The sequence below is a fragment of the Sinocyclocheilus rhinocerous genome, unplaced genomic scaffold (genome assembly GCF_001515625.1).
Source record: "Sinocyclocheilus rhinocerous isolate Xijiao unplaced genomic scaffold, SAMN03320098_v1.1 scaffold1740, whole genome shotgun sequence".
In the NCBI taxonomy this organism is placed as follows: Eukaryota; Metazoa; Chordata; class Actinopteri; order Cypriniformes; family Cyprinidae; genus Sinocyclocheilus; species Sinocyclocheilus rhinocerous.
Genome location: NW_015651446.1, coordinates 697285 through 715849, shown reverse-complemented (window position 1 = coordinate 715849; position 18565 = coordinate 697285). Strand labels below are relative to the sequence as shown.

Genomic DNA, 18565 nt, shown 5'->3' with positions numbered 1-18565 from the left:
TGCTACTCTTCCCTCTCGACGTGCGAGGACATTCCTCACTGGTTGGTGATTCATCTTGGAGCACTTTTATAGAAATTGAGAGCATGTCATAATCCCCGGGGCCGTTAATGCTTGTGTTGTTGTAAATCTAAAGTTAATGCATCTGCAAATGTGCTTCCATTGCTTTCAGATGACATCCACCGATGCAATACATCTAGACTCTCAAGGTTCTTAATAGAACCAAAAAGGGTTTTGCAGTTGTTAGATAACTTTAAGTTCTACAAAGGAATTTTACAGTCCAGTTCTTTAGAAAATCATCTATGTGCTGGAACTTTTAATAACCCAGCAACTAACATGTTGATTAAAAAATTTTTAAAAAGTCAAGAATGTTTTTAATCTCTGAAGAACCGTTTAGACAACTAAAGAATAATTTAGGCCTTCAATTAAAGATGCTTCTTAAATGCTTCTTAGATGCTTATATATAATATGCACCAACAAATTGTACACAATGTAACCCAGGGAAGTGTGTTTAGAGAATATAGAGGCAATTTAGATTTCACGTTGACTAGATATTTCATTAAATATCCATGGAAGTTTATTTGCCACAGAATTTGGGGAAAAAATTAAATAAAATTATTTAATAAAAAAATATATTTTAAATTTTTTTCTCACAATTCTGAGGTTACAGTTTACATCTCAGGGAATTTTTTTTATAAACTTGCAATTCTGTCTGAGAAAAAAGGTCAGAATTGTGAAATTCAGTCTCAAGAAGAATTATTAGATATAAACTCGAAATAGCAAGAAAAAAGTCAAGCTTGTTTATACTATGGACTAAAAAAATAACTGTAATTGTGACTTTTTTTATATAAAAATATATTTGGTTTATATCTCATAATTCTGACTTTTTTCTCAGAATTGTGAGTTTATATCTTGCAATTCTGAATTTATATCACACAATTCTGCTAACTGATATAATCTAAGGATAAAAAAGGCGCAATTAGCTTTATCTTTTATTCCACGGTGAAAATAAGCTTCTATAAATATTTTTTTAATATTAAATGTTTATTTAAAAATATTTTATTAATAGGAAACATTTCCCATGTGTGGTTTACACTGTGTGGCCCCTGATGAAGTCCGGGATGATTATAATTCAGGCCTGTTGCTGTTTTCCGCCTGCAAACAGAACATATAGTTAACTAATGGTTGTAAAACAGATGTTTTTCCTTACCTTCTTTTTTATAAGCCGACTAGATGTGAGAGGGTTCACACCATGCTGGAGAAATGTGGCCTGTATTTTTCAGAAGCTGATGTCATAAAATATGTGGCATATTTTACAGGTAGTCCAGAAACAAGAAACGCTCTCACCTTGCTGTAAAATGCGCCTTTGTCTACCTGGGTCTCAACAAGTTACTTTGGGTTTTATGAAGATAGCATATGATTCCCAACTCAAATCCAGCTATTTTAGATTAACGGGAGGCACTATAACAGAAACTCCTTTTAATTAATAAAGAAAACCTTTGGCATTTCAACATACAAGCACGGTTTTCCTCCTCTCCGCAGAGAAAAGATCCCTCCCTTTCAGAGTTGAGTAGCCTATGTGGGGGATAAATGGAGATGGCTAGAGGCCACTGCTTTGGATTTGAAACGAGACGTATCAATACCAGTGTTGCCAAATCCGCGGTTTCCCCGCGGAATTGGGCTACTTTTACACTGTTGCCGCGGGATGTTTTTCACGTTCGCGGGTTGAAGCGACCCCAATAACGTGATATTTATTCCCATGGAATGCGACTTTTACCAGGGGAATCTCACCAAAAAATGTGCAAATTAAACGATTTTTACCGGGGGATCGCCCCTGAAAAGCTATTGGGCTAGTTTTGGGCTAGTTTTGAGTAGCAATTGGGCGGGTTTTGCTGTGAAAACCTGGCAACCCTGATCAATACTGAACTGAACTCCTCGTTCTGAAATTCAGGGACTGAGAGGCCAGTGAATGTGAGCGTTCTGCTAAAATAAAATATCCACAGGCATGTGAGGAAGTCTCAGATGTCACGGACACATGGTTTCAGCTTGTATCCAGGGAAATTTAAACTGGGAGAGCAGCTATAAACCATGGTTCTCATTAAAGCCCACTTCTCAATCTTTCACCTCTACAGCGAGAACTGAATTCACGGTGATCAGCAGTCACAATTCCTCAAAGCGTGTTTGTCTGTGGATCAGTATATCTTTGTTCTTCATCCTTTCCCCCCTCCATTAATTCCAGGCCGGATGGAGTGTGGTTCAGTCTGAGGAACCGGGCTGGTCTGCTAATGAACTCCAGACACGTCTTTTATTCTTTATTGTTTTTGGGTCCAAAACACGCCTCTACGCAGCTGACCACCTTTATTATATTTCTTTTTTGGGACATGAAATCAATAGACAGCTACTTTTATCAGCAAAGCTCATATCTTACATTACCTTTTTTCCATCAGTTTTGGTGGCTTCTATAATCAAAGAGGCTACTGTATTTTCGCAAAACTTGCTGCCACATTGCTTGTGTTTTGAGTAGGGGTGGATTTCAGTTAGTTGCTGTGCAGTTGCCAGGGCGTTGCTAAGGTGTTCTGAATGGTGCGTTGGTTCAAAGACTATAGAATCCTAAAAAAAATCCTTAAAGGGACCTTGGTTGCTTTGTGATTGCTAAAGTGTTCTCAGTGTTTTTTTAGTGCATTGCTAAGGTGTTCGTAATGGTTTTAGTGTGTTATGGGGGGCTGCCAGGGTGTTGCTATGCCATTTCTAAAAATGTTCTGAATGGTTTTTGCTGGGTTTTTTTTTTTTTTTTGGTGGGTTGCCAGGTTGGTTCGGGTCTGTCCTTCAGTGTAAATCCATGTTTGTTTGTTTTTTACTTTTATTTTAACATCTGCTAGTGAAGAAAACTACTAGCACACCTTTCGGCAACATCCTGCATGATTTGAGGCATAATTTATGTCCGTAGCACAAACGTTACGGGTTTCTATGAACAGTAATAATAGTGATTCTTGCCTTAGCAAACACCACTAACTACCTCATGACCCTCTCTGAAGCTCTGGCACAGTGATGACTGCACATGGTTTTGGCCCCGGGCCCCTCAACTGGCACCATGGTTGCACAGTTAGCAGCGTGACGCAGCATACAATAGGCTGCAACACTGGTAGAGTTCCCGTCTGCCTTTAAAGGCTTTCCGTGGTTGCTGCGGTAACAGTCTTTTTCTGACCTTCTCTCTAATTGAGTCTTGTGTTTTTGTCCCGGATTCCGCAACCAGCACAAAGCGCTGATTATCCCGGAGTAACACAGTCGGGAGGGGCATGGGGCAGCACTTGAGTGAATACCATTGCTTTCTCATGTCACTGTCCTGTACGCACGGATATAGTTTTATGTGGTCCTCTCCTCATGTGGACCCACTTACTTACACAATAGCCGAGTTCACTGACACCCAGATTTAGCACTAACATGTTACTTAAATTAGTAGACTCTCAGTTCTTCATTTACGACTGCAACCACTGCAGTAACTACACATTGAAGAGAATTCTTACATATTATTGGCCTTCCATTGCCCCAAATCGCTATGGAAACAGAATAATGTTTTGCCATGTGGCATTACGTTACATATCTCAGAATGACCCAGAATGCAACATGCAACTCTAACATGTTATTTGCTGCACATATAAATGCTCTTCTGCTCTCAATTCAAGTCCGCAGCCTCAACCCAACTTAAACTGGTCCAATACGTCTGGAATGTTCCATCACGAGCCCCATCACACTTTTACCATTCCGTTGTGTTTCGGTTGACACCGCGGCCAATAAGAATGCAGAAAGGTCACGGTAGGGGAAGCATAATTCAATTCAGTGGTGTGCAACTCGTTCCAAATCCCTCCATGGACGCCGGCTGAACTGTAAAGTCATCAAGTGCAGCATTTAATTGACTTAATTGAAGGTTTAGGATGAAAAGATGCAGAGCATGAATTTTTTTCATTCCCAGGACACAAACAAGTGCTTTTCAGTAATTCATTTAAAAACCCAAGCATATACATATGCACAAAATGCAGTAGTTCCATGCATTGGTGCATGAACACTGACTTGCTCTACTTTAGATTCTTTTTCACAGATTTTTGTGGTTATATAACTGTTTCCAGAAACTCTGGGCTATCGACACAAGGAGCAGCTTCCAAACGCTTCTGAGATTAACCTCAAAAACGCAAGATTTATGGCTGCGCTGTGATACTTGGGCAGAGTCAGCGCACATCTGAGGCCCTGTGCCACTTCAATTCACCCTCATAAAAGATACAAGAGCAAAAAACCAAATAACAAAATCAGGGCCGCTGCAGAAACCACACCTCAGCAGGACAACAGCAAATAACCAGTCTGACTAAGGGAAAAAGGAGAAAATGTGTTATTTAATCCTAATAAAACTGAAATCAGTTCGAATTTATAGATAACCGAGCATCTATATTTAAATGTAAAGTCAATAATGGTCAAAATAATAGACATGTTGAAGACATTCAATACTTTATTTATAACATAGAATTTATTCATAAAAGAACCATATGACATAGGATTTATAATGAAAAGCAGGGCAATAAATACAATGGGAAAGATTTTCCGATATTATGGCACAAAAAAACTAAGCAATACCGGAATGTTTTTGGTCATTCAGTCAGCTAATCTTTAAAACGCTAACATTTGTAGCTTGTAACATTTCCAGCCATTTGGAATTCTAAATGGAATGACTTCAAAAGGAATGACTTAGGAAGGAATGTCTTCAAACTGCAGAGCAGTTGGTGCAGAGCGGGATTTCAATGGCGAACAAGCTTTAAAAGTAGCGATAACAATTCGCTCACAAGATGCAAGGCCAAAATGAACTCAAAAGACGAGGCGTAGGGTGTAAAACGAACAATCGTACTGCAAAACTAGAAAATTCTCTTTACAGTTCTCCATACTTTATAAAAAACACTTTATTAAAAAAATGATAAAAGATAAATTTCACCATTGTTAAGATGGCAGAATTGACATATCACCACTCACAAATGTTTACCCAAACACATGCGCTGGGAGGGAAGGGGTAACTGTGAGAAGCAAAAGGCATTGCAAAGACTTGCTCTGTTGATATACATTGTGTTAATACTGCTTTGACTAACAGCGCAGCAGCGTTCTCTATTAGTCGATGCCCTGGTCATTGTAGTGCTCTTTGTACTCATCGTGGTATTCGCCCTGGTACTCTTCCTTTTGATATTCTGCCTGATAGTCACTATCACTGATTTCTGAGCCATTCGTCCCCGTGCCTTGGCTGCCGTTGGCATGGATTATTGGCTCCATGGGGGTGGCGCAATACTTGGGGTCGTAAACTTGCCGTCCCAAGCCGTACACACTCATGCCCTTCTGAGAGGCCACCTTATTGGTTCCCATTTGCAATGAAATGGTGGAGTTGTCCATTGGTTGCAGAGCTGCCTTCTGGTCATAGATGTCCCTCCTGGTGCCTGGGGCAGACATGCCAGCCTGGAGAGAGACAAACACATGGTAAATATGTCATGTTTGATCATTTTTGTGTGATATATTGTTGATATAGTCTGTGTTTGGGTGTACCTGGCTGGCTCCTTTGTTGGTGCCCATTTGCAGGCTGATGGTGGTCTGGTCATAGGGTTTCTCTGTCTGCGTCTTGGGGTCGTAAAGGTGTCTTCTGGTCCCGTAGGCAGTCATCCCAGCCTGGCTTGCACATTTGTTGGTTCCCATCTGAAACGAAAATTAGAAACACTTCAAAAGTGGGTCAAAAACCCTTTTCTCCAATCAATCTGGTCCTCCACTCAATCTTTATCTTTAGAAACCATTCCCAGAAGCATGTCTGCACTGATATTGGTTGAGTAGCTGTTTGGTTTTAAATTTAGACTTGCTCAATGGTTGTAGGTTCAAACCTAACAGTGAATGATCCTTGATCACCATTGTGGCCTTGAGTAGCTGCCTAACCTGAGGTTATTACAGTTGCTTTGGATAAAAGCGTAAGCTGACTCATTTGTAACGTGTCTTCCCTTTTTGCCCCATCACAAAACAAATTAGGTAACACAATGGTCAGGCTTCCTTTAAAAACAATATTCATGTCGGTGCTGATAGCCTTGTGGTTAGCGCACTGGCATATAGTGCAACTGCATGTCTGGTGACCTGAGTTCGAGTTCTGACTCACGCTCCTTTGCCAATCTCATTCCCAACTCTCTACCCCACGTTTTTCTGTCATTGTCTCTGTCCTGTCTGCTTAAAGCATGAAAAAGGCCAAAAAATAAAAATATTCATGTAGAAACATTCATGAAGTTCCAGGAAAAGAGTCTACAACCTGAAGTCCAATGACACACTGGCCAGCCTTCATCTTCTCTTCATCAAAATGTCTCTGCTGCTTGTCTGCATATTTCACACCAATGTCAAAGTTCGTTTCCATGCCTTTTGTCTTTGCCTGTTGAAAAAAGAAAGAAGCATTTTATAGTTGCACATTTTAAGCTGTCAATAATATGTTCGATTGTTTTGTTTTTTTAAATTAAACCTATCAACCAAATGTCATCATTTTACTCAAGGAAATCTTATTTTTTATTTTTATTTCTTTGAATTAGGCCTTTACAGAATATTCAACATAAGACTTTAGCAGAATTGAAGGACTCGCAGACGTACCATACCGGCCAAAGCAAGAAGTGTGGTCTGGACTTGCGTCATGTTCCCGTTTTCGAAAAGATCATTGGCTTCAAAGATGTCATTGGGCTTCAGCCCGTAGGCTAGAATGGCTTTGATGAAATTCCCGAGGTTCTCTAGCTGAGGAAACAATGGCAACAGTAAGGGTGTGTTACTGTGTTTCTCCGTAACATCATTGGTTACCTCATTTTCAGATAAAAGAGTTAGTTGTTGGTGGATGATTCAAAGAGTGCATGAATGTGTCCATTTATTCTTACAGCATATAAAGAGTTCTGATACTTCAGAGCTTTTAATGCTAAAGGTGCATCTGCAGTTGTTAGCAGCTTCTGCGTCATGCATCTTTCTCAGCTGCCTGTCCTAGTATTTGCCAATGTGATTGGTACGCTGTATTATAAGTCACTTTGGAAGGAATCCCCTTATTACTTCTCAAAGGAGCTGATCTGGATGAAAACAATGCCCTTAGGAGCCTCTGAGATATTTACCTTATGCCAGTTTAACTGTGAATGGTTTATTTTTTTTATTGATCCAGGCTGAAGCTTGTTTATCAATCTGAAAAGAATAAAAACAGGGAGTGATTTCAATTCTGTTTTGTAAGCATCACAAATATAAGCATGTTCTATGGACACAGTAAAGGTGAAGTATGTAATTTCGGTTTTACTAGCATCACCAAATGGAATTGCAAAAATAATGATTGTTTTCATTGAGGTTTACTGCCACTGGTCACCTATACAGATAGTCCCGGTCTAAATGTATGCCATTGGTTGAGTGTCATTATATCCAGCCAGGATTCTTAAACAAGCAATGTTTTAATAGTGCCATGAATAGTCTCCTAGCCTGGCACAGCTGGTGTTTAGCTGTTCAGACAAGTGGTCTCCCAGTCTGACCAGCTGAAATGTGCCCAAACCCACTCTAAAACCGACCAACAGACCAGCCTGGGAGATAATCTAAGGCCAGCAAACTAGCTCAGGCTGCCCACATGGCCAAGTTGTATGTTTATGTTTACCAACTTACTCGCACAGTATGACGCCATCCTTGAGCCCTTTCTGAAAGCTGTCTCCGATCGGCATGCCAGTCACCTCCTCGATCCAGAAACGAAGCTCGTCCTCCTTCTGTTGGTCATATTTCTGTGCGATCTGTGAGAAGAAATAACCCAATGAGTGAGTCAGCCAACACGCATCAGTCATTTATGAGTCAAACCGGCTCTGCAGGTTCATAGTAATGTGTCCTGGACAGTCTTCCTTTAGATTCTACTGTAATGTGTCAGCATACATGCTTATCTCAAATATTGTAATGTCAATATACACTTTGCTGATCCTCACACAGAACGTGTTTGACTTCAAAACACACCAAAACAACAGTTTGAAACATTTAAAAGGCCTGTTTGACTTTTAAAAGTTGCATCAGAGCTAATGTAAAATCATCAAATGCAGCCTAATTAAATCGGATTGCCTATAAAAACTCTTTTTCTGGCTTTGTTTGGATTTCTCCTTTGTGAATAGAATGGCATTCAAAGCCTGTGATGCAACACCGACATGCGACTGTGCCAACAACAGAGCATTAAATTCCCACAAAGAGTTACAGTGTGAATCAATTCTGGCTGTTTCGCTCTTTCTCAGGACTTTTCTGACTGTAAATAGCACCGCTGAGCAGCTGACATTGAATAATGTGCTCAGAACAGATAGCTATGACTAACAGCAGATCTTTACAAAATGCCTGAACAAAATGTGAGATGGCTTCATTTGCTCCTTCAATGGATGTTTAGTCTGTTTATTGGCCAGTAGGCGATGAAGTAAATCTTATAAAAGTAATAGTACACTGATTTGAGGCATCAAGTATGAGTAGTAAAAGTCAAATATGCCTTAGCAAGCATTTCTCATTAATACAGGCTCTCAAAGTCTGTTTTCTTCTTCATGAGTGCTAACTATTACTTCAGCATCAAGTGAAACCCTTAAAAAATAGTTTACATATTTTTTTACGTAAATAAAAGGATATTCAATAATTCAATTTCAACACAGCAAGTTCAAACCTATTTAAAGCAGCTAATAATACAAGTTCCAGGAAATGGCTTCAATCACAGAGGCTCCATTTCAAGTTCAGCATTCAGGGTCAGACTGTACAAAGACAAAGCTAAATGTGGCTATCAAGACAGATCACGAGAGAGAGGGACAAAGGAACGTACAGGGAAACAGGGGGGAGAAGATATTCTCAACAGGAGGCGTTCAGGACAGACGCTTCTGTAGATGTCTCTTTCCCTGCCAAAACATGATAAGAGCTTTCCTCATGGCCTTCTGTCTGCTATCTCAAACCTTATTTACAAACACAGTCCTAACGAGTTTTCACACAGACATCTACTTAGTGTCCTCTTAGTGTTTAGCTTATGTTTCAGTCTGTTAATTGCAATATCTGCTTGTCCTTCTTAGGAGTGGAGGGAAACATTAGCATTCGCTGTTTTTTGGTCATGTACCATGATAATTCCATGTTTTGGACTCTGTAAAAATGTTTTGTCAGGTAATATTTATATGTGCTTCCTTTACACTACCGTTCAAAAGGTTGGGGTTGGTACGATTGTTTTTTTTTAAGGAGTTACTTATGCACACCAAGGCTGCATTATTTGAGCAATCAGTAAAACAGCAATACTGTGAAATATTAGTAGAATTTAAAATAGCTGTTTTCTGGGTTAATAATATTTAAAATATAATTTATTCCTATGATGGCATTGGCAAAGCTGAATTTTCAGCAGTCAGTAGTACTCCAGTCTTCAGTGTCACACAATCCTTCAGAAATCATTATAAATGCTGATTTGCTGCTCAAGAAACATTTATTGTTAGCATCAGTGTTGATTGATCTACAGAAAGTTCAAAAGAACAGCATTTCTTTGAAATATATTTTTTTATTTCAACGTTAAAAATGTCTTTTCTGTCAGTTTTGGTCAATTTAATGCATCCTTGCTAAATCAAAGTATTAATTTCTTTCAAAAAAAAAAAAACTTACTGAACCCAATTATTATTCAACTAAATAATATTAATATCAGAAAGTCATTTTTAACTTTCAAATTAGGTAAAACTAGCCCCTTAGGGTATGAAAATACTATGGTATTCTTTGAAGTACCATTTAAACACTATGATATATGAATATACTAATTTAAAATCAAAGTATATATGAAAGATGTCTCAAACTGTACTGAGATCATACTAAAATCACTTTGGTATATTGGCAAATCTATTACCAACATATTATCTGAGCTACGATATCCATGTACTTTATGCCAACAATTGTCTCATTTGTGCCTATTTTTATTTCTCCTAAGGGAATTGAAGATAAACTTCCATAGAAGGTCTCTCAGCAAGCTGAAGATCAATCAGACATCCTCCCACACTGCAGCCCAGCAGTCAGAATGTGAGACCACTAGGGAAAAAAATGGCGTGTGGGGTGTGTGGCAGTTCCCTTGTGCAATCTGAGGTCAGCCGAGATGACTTTTCTCCTATAATGACAGACAAAAAGCTAAACCGTACACAGTCTCTCATCTTTGAAGAATTGCAGAACTTTTGGCATGTTCCAAATAGTTCAAAAGAGCACTGGATGTTTTCAGATGTAGTGGGAGACAAAGAATGTTATATCTCTGATATAATGAGCCATTGACTGGGGTGATTTATATTAGACATGAATCGGAAAAAAATCAAGACTGACAAAAGAACAGAGGAACTCCACGGAGAAACTGAGCAAAGATTGGAGAACCATGTGTCTGTCTTGTCTTTCCTTCCAGTCCACTGGGAAACCAGCCAGTGGTAGAAAAAAAAAGAGAGAAAAATGTGACTTGATGGAGATGTTAGAGGCATTTGCAGAAGAAGAACATACTGGAAGGTTGTGGGCTGATCCCGCTGGAGACCGACCTCTAGCTCTCCTCCCCCACTCATAATTCTGAGAGCTTACTGATGACAGCACAAAAACCGAGCAAACATTGGACTAAAAAAAGGTCAGGGAGTGAAAGGACTCGCAACACGACATGATCAATTCGACAAACAATCCCTCAGAGATCGATAAAACAGTGGTGACAATGGAGGAGGGGAGGGATGACCTTCTCATCTTGGGTTTAGGCTAAAAAACAGTTTAGCAACATCTACAATCCTACAAAATCATATCTGTTTAAAAACAAAGCAAAACTTCTATTAGTAAAAGAATGAGTGATTCAGAAGTGTGCACAGAACTTACTGTGGCATCATAAAAGCTAACTTAGCAAAAATAAACTTCACTGTAAAAAAAATCCGTAAAATTTATGGTAGAAAACCGGCAGCTGTGGTTGCCGGAATTTTACCGTAAAAAATACGGTAGCAACGTTTTAGGTTTTACGGTTTTAACTTAAATTTACAGTTAAATACCGTAATTTCATTAACTGATAAAAACTTCCAAAAATGGTATACTACCGTAAAATTAATGTCCAATACATGTAATGTCCAATACAGTTTTTCACCGTATATAGTAGGGGAATTTACCGTTAACCATTTAACAGGATTTTACTGTAGCATTTTTACAGTCTTTTACCGTTAAATTCACGGTCATTTTTTACAGTGTTGTTAAACAAACGAATGTTCTTACTTGACCTTCTTCTCTGACTAATATTGGGTGCTGTGCTGAAATCAAGTGTGCCTATTTAATCACATGCGAGCAACTAGTCCAGCTAGTATTAGGCAATATTTAACCATGCGCTCTGGAAATACCCAGCAGACAATGAAGAAAGATTTGCTCTACTATACCTGCAAAATCAACTTGTTTTTCACATCTGAAAGGGAACTGTTTAAGTCACAAACTGATTGAAAATTCTCCTGAAAAACAGTAGTAACTAGATGTTTACATTTTGTTTCGAAAGTGTGTGTAATATTCTCAACTACAATGCTAGTACATTGCTAGCTGATAGCTAGGCTGTACTGGATGATTGCAAGGTGATTCTTAGGGTGTTCTGATTGGTTGCTATGATGTTGCTAGGGTTTTCTGAGTGGTTGCTAGGTGGCTACTTACTCGCTTCAGTCAAGCAAACCCATCCTAACTACATTTTTTAACATTCTATTAAGAAAATGTATGTAATATTCAGACCCGCAATTCTAGAGTATTGCCAAGTGATTGCTAGGGCGTTGCTAGGGTGTTCAGAGGGGTTGCTAGGTGGCTACTTACTAGCTTTAGTCAAACAAGCCCATCCTAACTTTGTTGTTTGACATTTTATTAAGAAAATGTGTGTAATATTTGGAACCACAATTCTAGGCTATTGCTAGGGTGTTCAGAGGGATTTCTAGGTGGTTACTTACTAGCTTTAGTCAAACAAGCCCATCCTAACTTTGTTGTTTAACTTTTTATTAAGAAAGTGTGTGTAATATTTGGAACCACAATTCTAGGCTATTGCTTGGTGATTGCTAGGGTGTTGCTATGTGTCTACTTACTAGATTTAGTAAAACAAGCCCATCCTAACTATATTTTTTAACATTTTATAAAAAAAAAAAAATGTGTGTAATATTTGAAACCACAATTCTAGGGCATTTCCAGGTGATTGTCAGGGTGTTTTGATTGATTGCTAGGATATTGCTAGGTAGTTGCTAGGGTGTTCTGAGTGGTTGCTAGGTGGCTAAGTCAAAAGAGCCCATCCTAACTTGATTTTGTGAAGAAAATGTGTTATTTTTGGAACCACAATTTTCAGCATTGTTTGGTGGTTGCTAGGTAATAGCTAGGGTGTTCAGATTAGTCACTAAACTTTTCCACCAAACTAACATCACCATCTCTAAGTATAAGAAATAATTATAATGATTGTTGACTTAATCACCACTCAAAATGAGAATGACAGAATGACACAATTTCAGAAACCACAAAGTTTTTAAATGCACAGGAGTGCAGAAATTTCAGTTCACAGACAACTTTTGGCTAAAAGGATTTCAAACCTTCAATAAACGTTGATATCTTTTTAAACAAGAGTCTTTAAAAAGCCTTGTCAATGTTTACACTGTTGTAAAATCCTGCTGAACAATAGATCCCAAACAATTGCCTCAGGAAAACACACTTTCCTGTTCCTCCTAAAATGGCAACATGGGGTTAACAACCGTGGCCACACTTCGCAGAGCCTTAACCAAACCTGGAAAATATTGCTGATCAGCACATTGCGGGGGAATGTAATGGCCCCTCACTGGGCCGCCTGCCCATCAGCACTCACAGTATGGCAGTAAAAGTGTTTTTACGCTGAGGATCAACATGGAATGTGGCATTAGAGAGTGACGGATCAAAGCCCTAAGGTTAACCTGGTCTGGTTTTACCCAAGAACCACCGTGACCTCCTTGTTCTGACCCTCGTCCTGTTCCAGGACACCAGGGCTTGAGCTGTGGGCCCAGTACTGGCATTTTTCCAAACTTCAAGACAGACATGCACGCTAAGATAGATGCAGAATGAGATAAGAGTGAGAGCCAAGAATAATATGAATTTATTACAGTGTGAAAAAGTTTTTCCCAGGCCTGAGAGAATCAAGGTGTCTGTTGAACCACATCCAAACATTTCAGGGGGAATTCCTGCATATGTAACTCCATGTTCAAAGTTCTGACAATGGAAAATTTTTGGAAGCAACATACAAGAGAATGTATTTAACTACTAAACAGAGCTCCCAAATCTCCAATGGCTTCCAAAAGCTCTCATCCAGTAATGTATGTCCATCTACCCACTGTCTGGGGAAAACAACATGGCAAAAACAACTGATATGATAAATATAATGGAACATGAATGGTCGCGATAAAAATAGGTTGCTAACTGACATCTCTTCCATGTGTAAAAATAAACCAGCCTGAACAATATCATCACTGTGCTGGACTTGAACAGAGGATGCTGCTTTGGCAACAAGCCCGTAATGAACGACCCCTTGTGTCTGCTGTTACATAACCAGAGAGGGACATTATTTTGATTGGGAAAACATCGTTTCCCATTATGTCATTTGTGAGTTTTATTTTAAGGAATAATTCTATTGTCAAGGTGATTCGTTGACATTTACAGGCTGATGTACTGGGAAGCTAATGTTTCTAAATCTCACTGTGAGAGCTTTGACTTCCCACAGTTCCAAAGTTCAGCCTGCAGGAAAACAAAGGCAGAAAACAGCTCTCGGCTTTCGGCCGAGCAAGAGTGCTGGTGAAACTCAAGGAACGAGACAAACAAGTCCTTGGAAAGCGCATGACCTAAAAAAGGTTAGAAACAAACACAGTTAAGAACCTTCTCGCAAGTTAATACTGATTGAAAAGTAGGTATTTCTCATATAAATAGCTTAAAAATATTTGCTTATAGCATTTGTATTATTTATCCAGTCATTAACATCCCTGCACAATATAAAAAAGTTTAACAGTTATGAGCCACTAGATTTTCTGTTTATATATATATATATATATATATATATCCCTGCAGAATAACACTGCCTGCATTCCTCATGTCTGATAAGGCCGAGCTGCTATTGTTTCACAAGGACAAACCCAGGGCCAGTTCTAGACATTAGGAGGCCCTAGGCAAAATTCATGCTGGCCCCCACCCCCCCCCAATAAAAAGCACTTGAAACAAATGTGTTTCTTAACCTTTTTATTTATACAACATTTCATTTTAAATTTGTATATTTTTTATATATTTTGTATATCACTTCAGTAAATTAACATCAGTGCTTTTATTTTTAAAAAAATTCCCTAGCAGGGTATATATATATATATATATATATATATCCCTGCAGAATAACACTGCCTGCATTCCTCATGTCTGATAAGGCCGAGCTGCTATTGTTTCACAAGGACAAACCCAGGGCCAGTTCTAGACATTAGGAGGCCCTAGGCAAAATTCATGCTGGAGGCCCCCCACCCCCAATAAAAAGCACTTGAAACAAATGTGTTTCTTAACCTTTTTATTTATACAACATTTCATTTTAAATTTGTATATTTTTTATATATATTTTGTATATCACTTCAGTAAATTAACATCCGTGCTTTTATTTTAAAAAAAATTAGCAGGGTTTCTCCCTCCCATTTAACCAATATTAACTATGATATTGTCATATTATTAATATTGATAAATATGATTTTAGCCTACGTATTGTATTGCTGCCTTAGACTATCAGCACAATTTAGAAGTTACACACATTTTTGAAACATTAAAAAAATGGTCTAGTGTGTTTGCTTTTTGAATTTGAATACAAAGTTCTTTGTTTTTACTTTTGTAGCTATTTTGCTAGTCAGCTCCTGACGCGATGTCATTTACTGTACGCGCAAATTCAAAGCGTCGCGTTTAGGCGCGTCAGCGCAGCGGCGCTCACGCTCTTTTAAACTCGTAATAAATTGGTGAATGATCTGTTCAGAAACGACGCTGATCGACAGAACAAGTTTATATTTAGAATACACTGCAATCACTCCAAAATAGATGACGACAACTCACACACCTGCATTAGGAGCTGTTCTTTGCGTGCCTATTTAGCCTTTTGCTGTTCTTTGCGTGCCTATTTAGCCTAGGCAAACATTCAGAAGGCGGGACCCGCTTTGAAACGGCAACATTAACTGGTTTAATTGCAGGTGAGTGATAATTCAACAACATCCAATGAACAATGAGGCTAGTATTTTGCTGTCCATGGACTGGCGTATAGGGGATGTTACGGTTTTGGAGGCCCCTCCTCAAAGCCGAGGCCCTAGGCAATCGCCTGCTCTGCCTATAGCTAGCGCCGGCCCTGGACAAACCAAGTACTTCACGTAAACCCTTGCACACACTACAAGACAAGAAATTCATTAAATAGGCTAATCCTGGAAAAATGTATCAAGGTTAAATATTAAGTAAGGATCTTCACGTGACACTGAAAACTGGAGTAATGGCTACTGAAAATTTAGTTTTGCCATCACAGGGAAAATTAGGAGGGGAAATGGTGTAATGGAACTAGTCCCTAGAACTACTTTCCACTAGCAAGTAGTCAGAATCACTGTTGTATTTATAGCCACATGCTTTTCATTTTAAAATCATAAATAACCCAAATTCTGTCATCACTTATTCGTGACTTACTTACGTCTTTCCAAACATGTATGATTTTCTTTCTGCTATGGAAAAAAAGTGAATTTTTGAGTAACATCCTGGTCACTCTTTTCAGTCCCATGAAAGTGCATGACTGAGAATGCCTAGCTCCAAAACAAAACAAGAAAGCATCATGAAAGTATCATACAACCAGTAGTGCACTTCTTTATCAGTCAGCATTGTGTATACCCACTTCTAAATCCCCTCTGATGCGCATCATTCAGTAGTATCCTACATTAGCCAAAATCATGACAGTCCAGCACATGAGTAGCTAATCCAATTGCATGTGAATAAATGCAAATATTCCCTAAAAACACCCAGTTAAGTCAGTGATGCGGTCAGGACCGAGGCGTAGACACTCTCCTGCAGTGTATGTTTCAATTATACTTGAAGCCTGAGGGCGCTCTGGCACAGAAAGTCCAAAACTGACTCATAGAAGTAATAACTTATGACGTGCCAGGAAATCCCTAATATGGATGAAATTACCATTTGCCTGTCACTGTAAGTCATGGGAGAAACAGTCAGTCACACATAGGAGTAGAGCTGCACAATTCAGGATAAATTGAGAATCACAATTTCTGTTTGATTCAAATAGAGATTATGATTCTCCGATTCTGAACAGACAACTAAAGAAAATAGCATGTAATTTACTAGAGGTTCTGACAACATGTTAATTGCTGCAGTCTATTTATTTTTTAATTATTTATTGCAAACTCTGCACCTCTTCTATGGCTAATATAAATTTTTATAATGATCCTCACTCCATGAAGTCAAGCAGCAGAAGTTAAGTGACTGTGCAAACACTACTGCCCCATTTTGAGGTGAACTAAATATGCAAAACTAGTCTTACATGTCACTGTTTATAACACAGGGTGTTCATCCTTTGCTGGGCCGCTTAAAAAAATGGGGGCATAAATTAAGACCCACTTCTCAAGGCACCACTACTACACCACTGCTTATGTTCTGTCTTCTGAAGCAATGCAATGCATTTATGTGAGAAACAATCTAGTTTTCCGTGGCACCAGGGTTTCTGAGCGACGTAGTGATTCATGAATGAATCGTTCTTATGAGATGAATCAGTTCATCCAGTTTAACAAAACCAGTCTGATGAACCGAATTTGATTCTTGATTCAAATCACTAACTTAATGATCTAGATGCAGCAGTTGGCAGCTCACTGGAGAAGAAAATTATTAGAGAATAATGACTTAAATTTCTAAATGGTATGGTTTCAAAGACACTGCACAAAAGTTATATAGACAACTTTTTTGGTGTTTTGCATCCTTTTTAAAGCTTGAAAGCTCCAGCTTCATTGCAAATGCAATGAGTGACCAGTATTTCTCCGTTTGTGTTAATTTTAAAAAAAGTCACACGGGTTTGGAACAACATCAGGATGAGTAAATAATCACATAATTTTCATTTCAGGGTGAAATATTTCCTGTAAAGCTTCTGGCTCAAAAAGCAACATTCATTAATTGAGCTAAATAGGTCATTATTGCAATACACCCTTTGACAGATCAAAGCCAGTAGTTGAACTCTTCTGAATGAAACAGGATTATACACATCACAGCTGTTCCGGCACTGTCGTCACATTTTAGGAATGCTTAAAATTCCAAGATGAAATCCTTACTTCCGAAGGGGTTAGATGAAAGACACAGAAACCAACAAGGATTGTTTGGGCATGAAAAACAGTTGAATTTACCTGTTGATGAGCTGAAAACTAAGATTACTTAAGTCAAAAATAGCTCTTTGGCACTGATGATGTCATGCTTAAGACATTTGAAAATGTGTGTGTGTTTGTGTGTTGGGGGGGGGTCGTCACTCTTTAAGTTGATTCATTGGCTTTACTTATTTTATTGCATGCAACATCCTGTCTGATCATTTTGAGGCATGACATACTTATCACTACTAAGATATTAAAGATTAGGCTAGACATGCTTCATAATGTTTCCCCAAAATGACCCTCCTGCTCCTTATGAGTATTTTTCATATACAACATTTATTCTACTAATATATATATATATATATATATATATATGTATATATATGACAGTCATGTTAAACATCAAAAAACATGGAGATCATCTCTGACCGGGTCACTTCTAAACTCTGGACAATCAAATATCAATCTGAGGATAAATTTTACTCTATCATACAAAATATGATTTTTATATCATAAACTTTTTTTAAAAGTGGGGATGCTAACTCGGAGTAATTTTCTATTTAACCAAATCAATACTAAACAAAAGACATAATCTAAATCATCACTTACTTAAATATTGTTATTATTATTTGCTTATTTTTTATAATTAATGTGCTTTTAAATTCAAATTCACTTGGATTCAACCTCCAGTTTAAGACTCGTGTAACTGTTAAAGCTTTAATGAAACGTCCATGGCCATGTTTAAGTCTTACATAATAACACATAGGTAAAACAGTTAAAAAATAATTTAAGATAAATTTAAACTAAACCATATTAATACCAAACTAACGTATCATGCAGAATAAACTACTTTTTAAAAGTGCAGTAATATTCACAAGTATCTGTTCCTATCAAAACTGATATTCTAAACCATACATGCTTACAACGTACAACATACATATGTGAATGTTCAAAACAGAAATTACGAAATGTAGTTTACCTTGTTTTTAACCTCCGCAGATAATCCGTAGGCTGGTCCCTTGTTAAACTGGGTCATGATTCACGTTTTGAATTTTCTCTTAAATTCAATGAGCTGACCAACAGGGAATGAGTGAAGTAAAGTCCTACAGCTGCAGTAAAATCACAGTACAGATGAGTCGGAGCTCCGTGTGCATGAATAATCCGCGCGTAATGTGAGTTTACACAACAAAACTCTCGCGCAAAAA

At 38.2% G+C, this 18565-nt stretch overlaps 1 protein-coding gene across 1 annotated transcript; it reads right to left on the bottom strand.

The window, feature by feature from the left end:
- Nucleotides 1–4508: 4508 nt before the first annotated feature.
- LOC107712815 (calponin-3-like) lies at nucleotides 4509–18565 on the bottom strand. The gene is made up of 7 exons (XM_016518154.1): nucleotides 18340–18565; nucleotides 7666–7787; nucleotides 7137–7203; nucleotides 6637–6774; nucleotides 6308–6424; nucleotides 5569–5715; nucleotides 4509–5481 (listed from the first exon to the last, which is right to left on the bottom strand). Exons 1-7 carry the CDS (start codon nucleotides 18394–18396, stop codon nucleotides 5143–5145), a joined length of 987 nt encoding a protein of 328 aa, XP_016373640.1. The 5' UTR covers nucleotides 18397–18565; the 3' UTR covers nucleotides 4509–5142.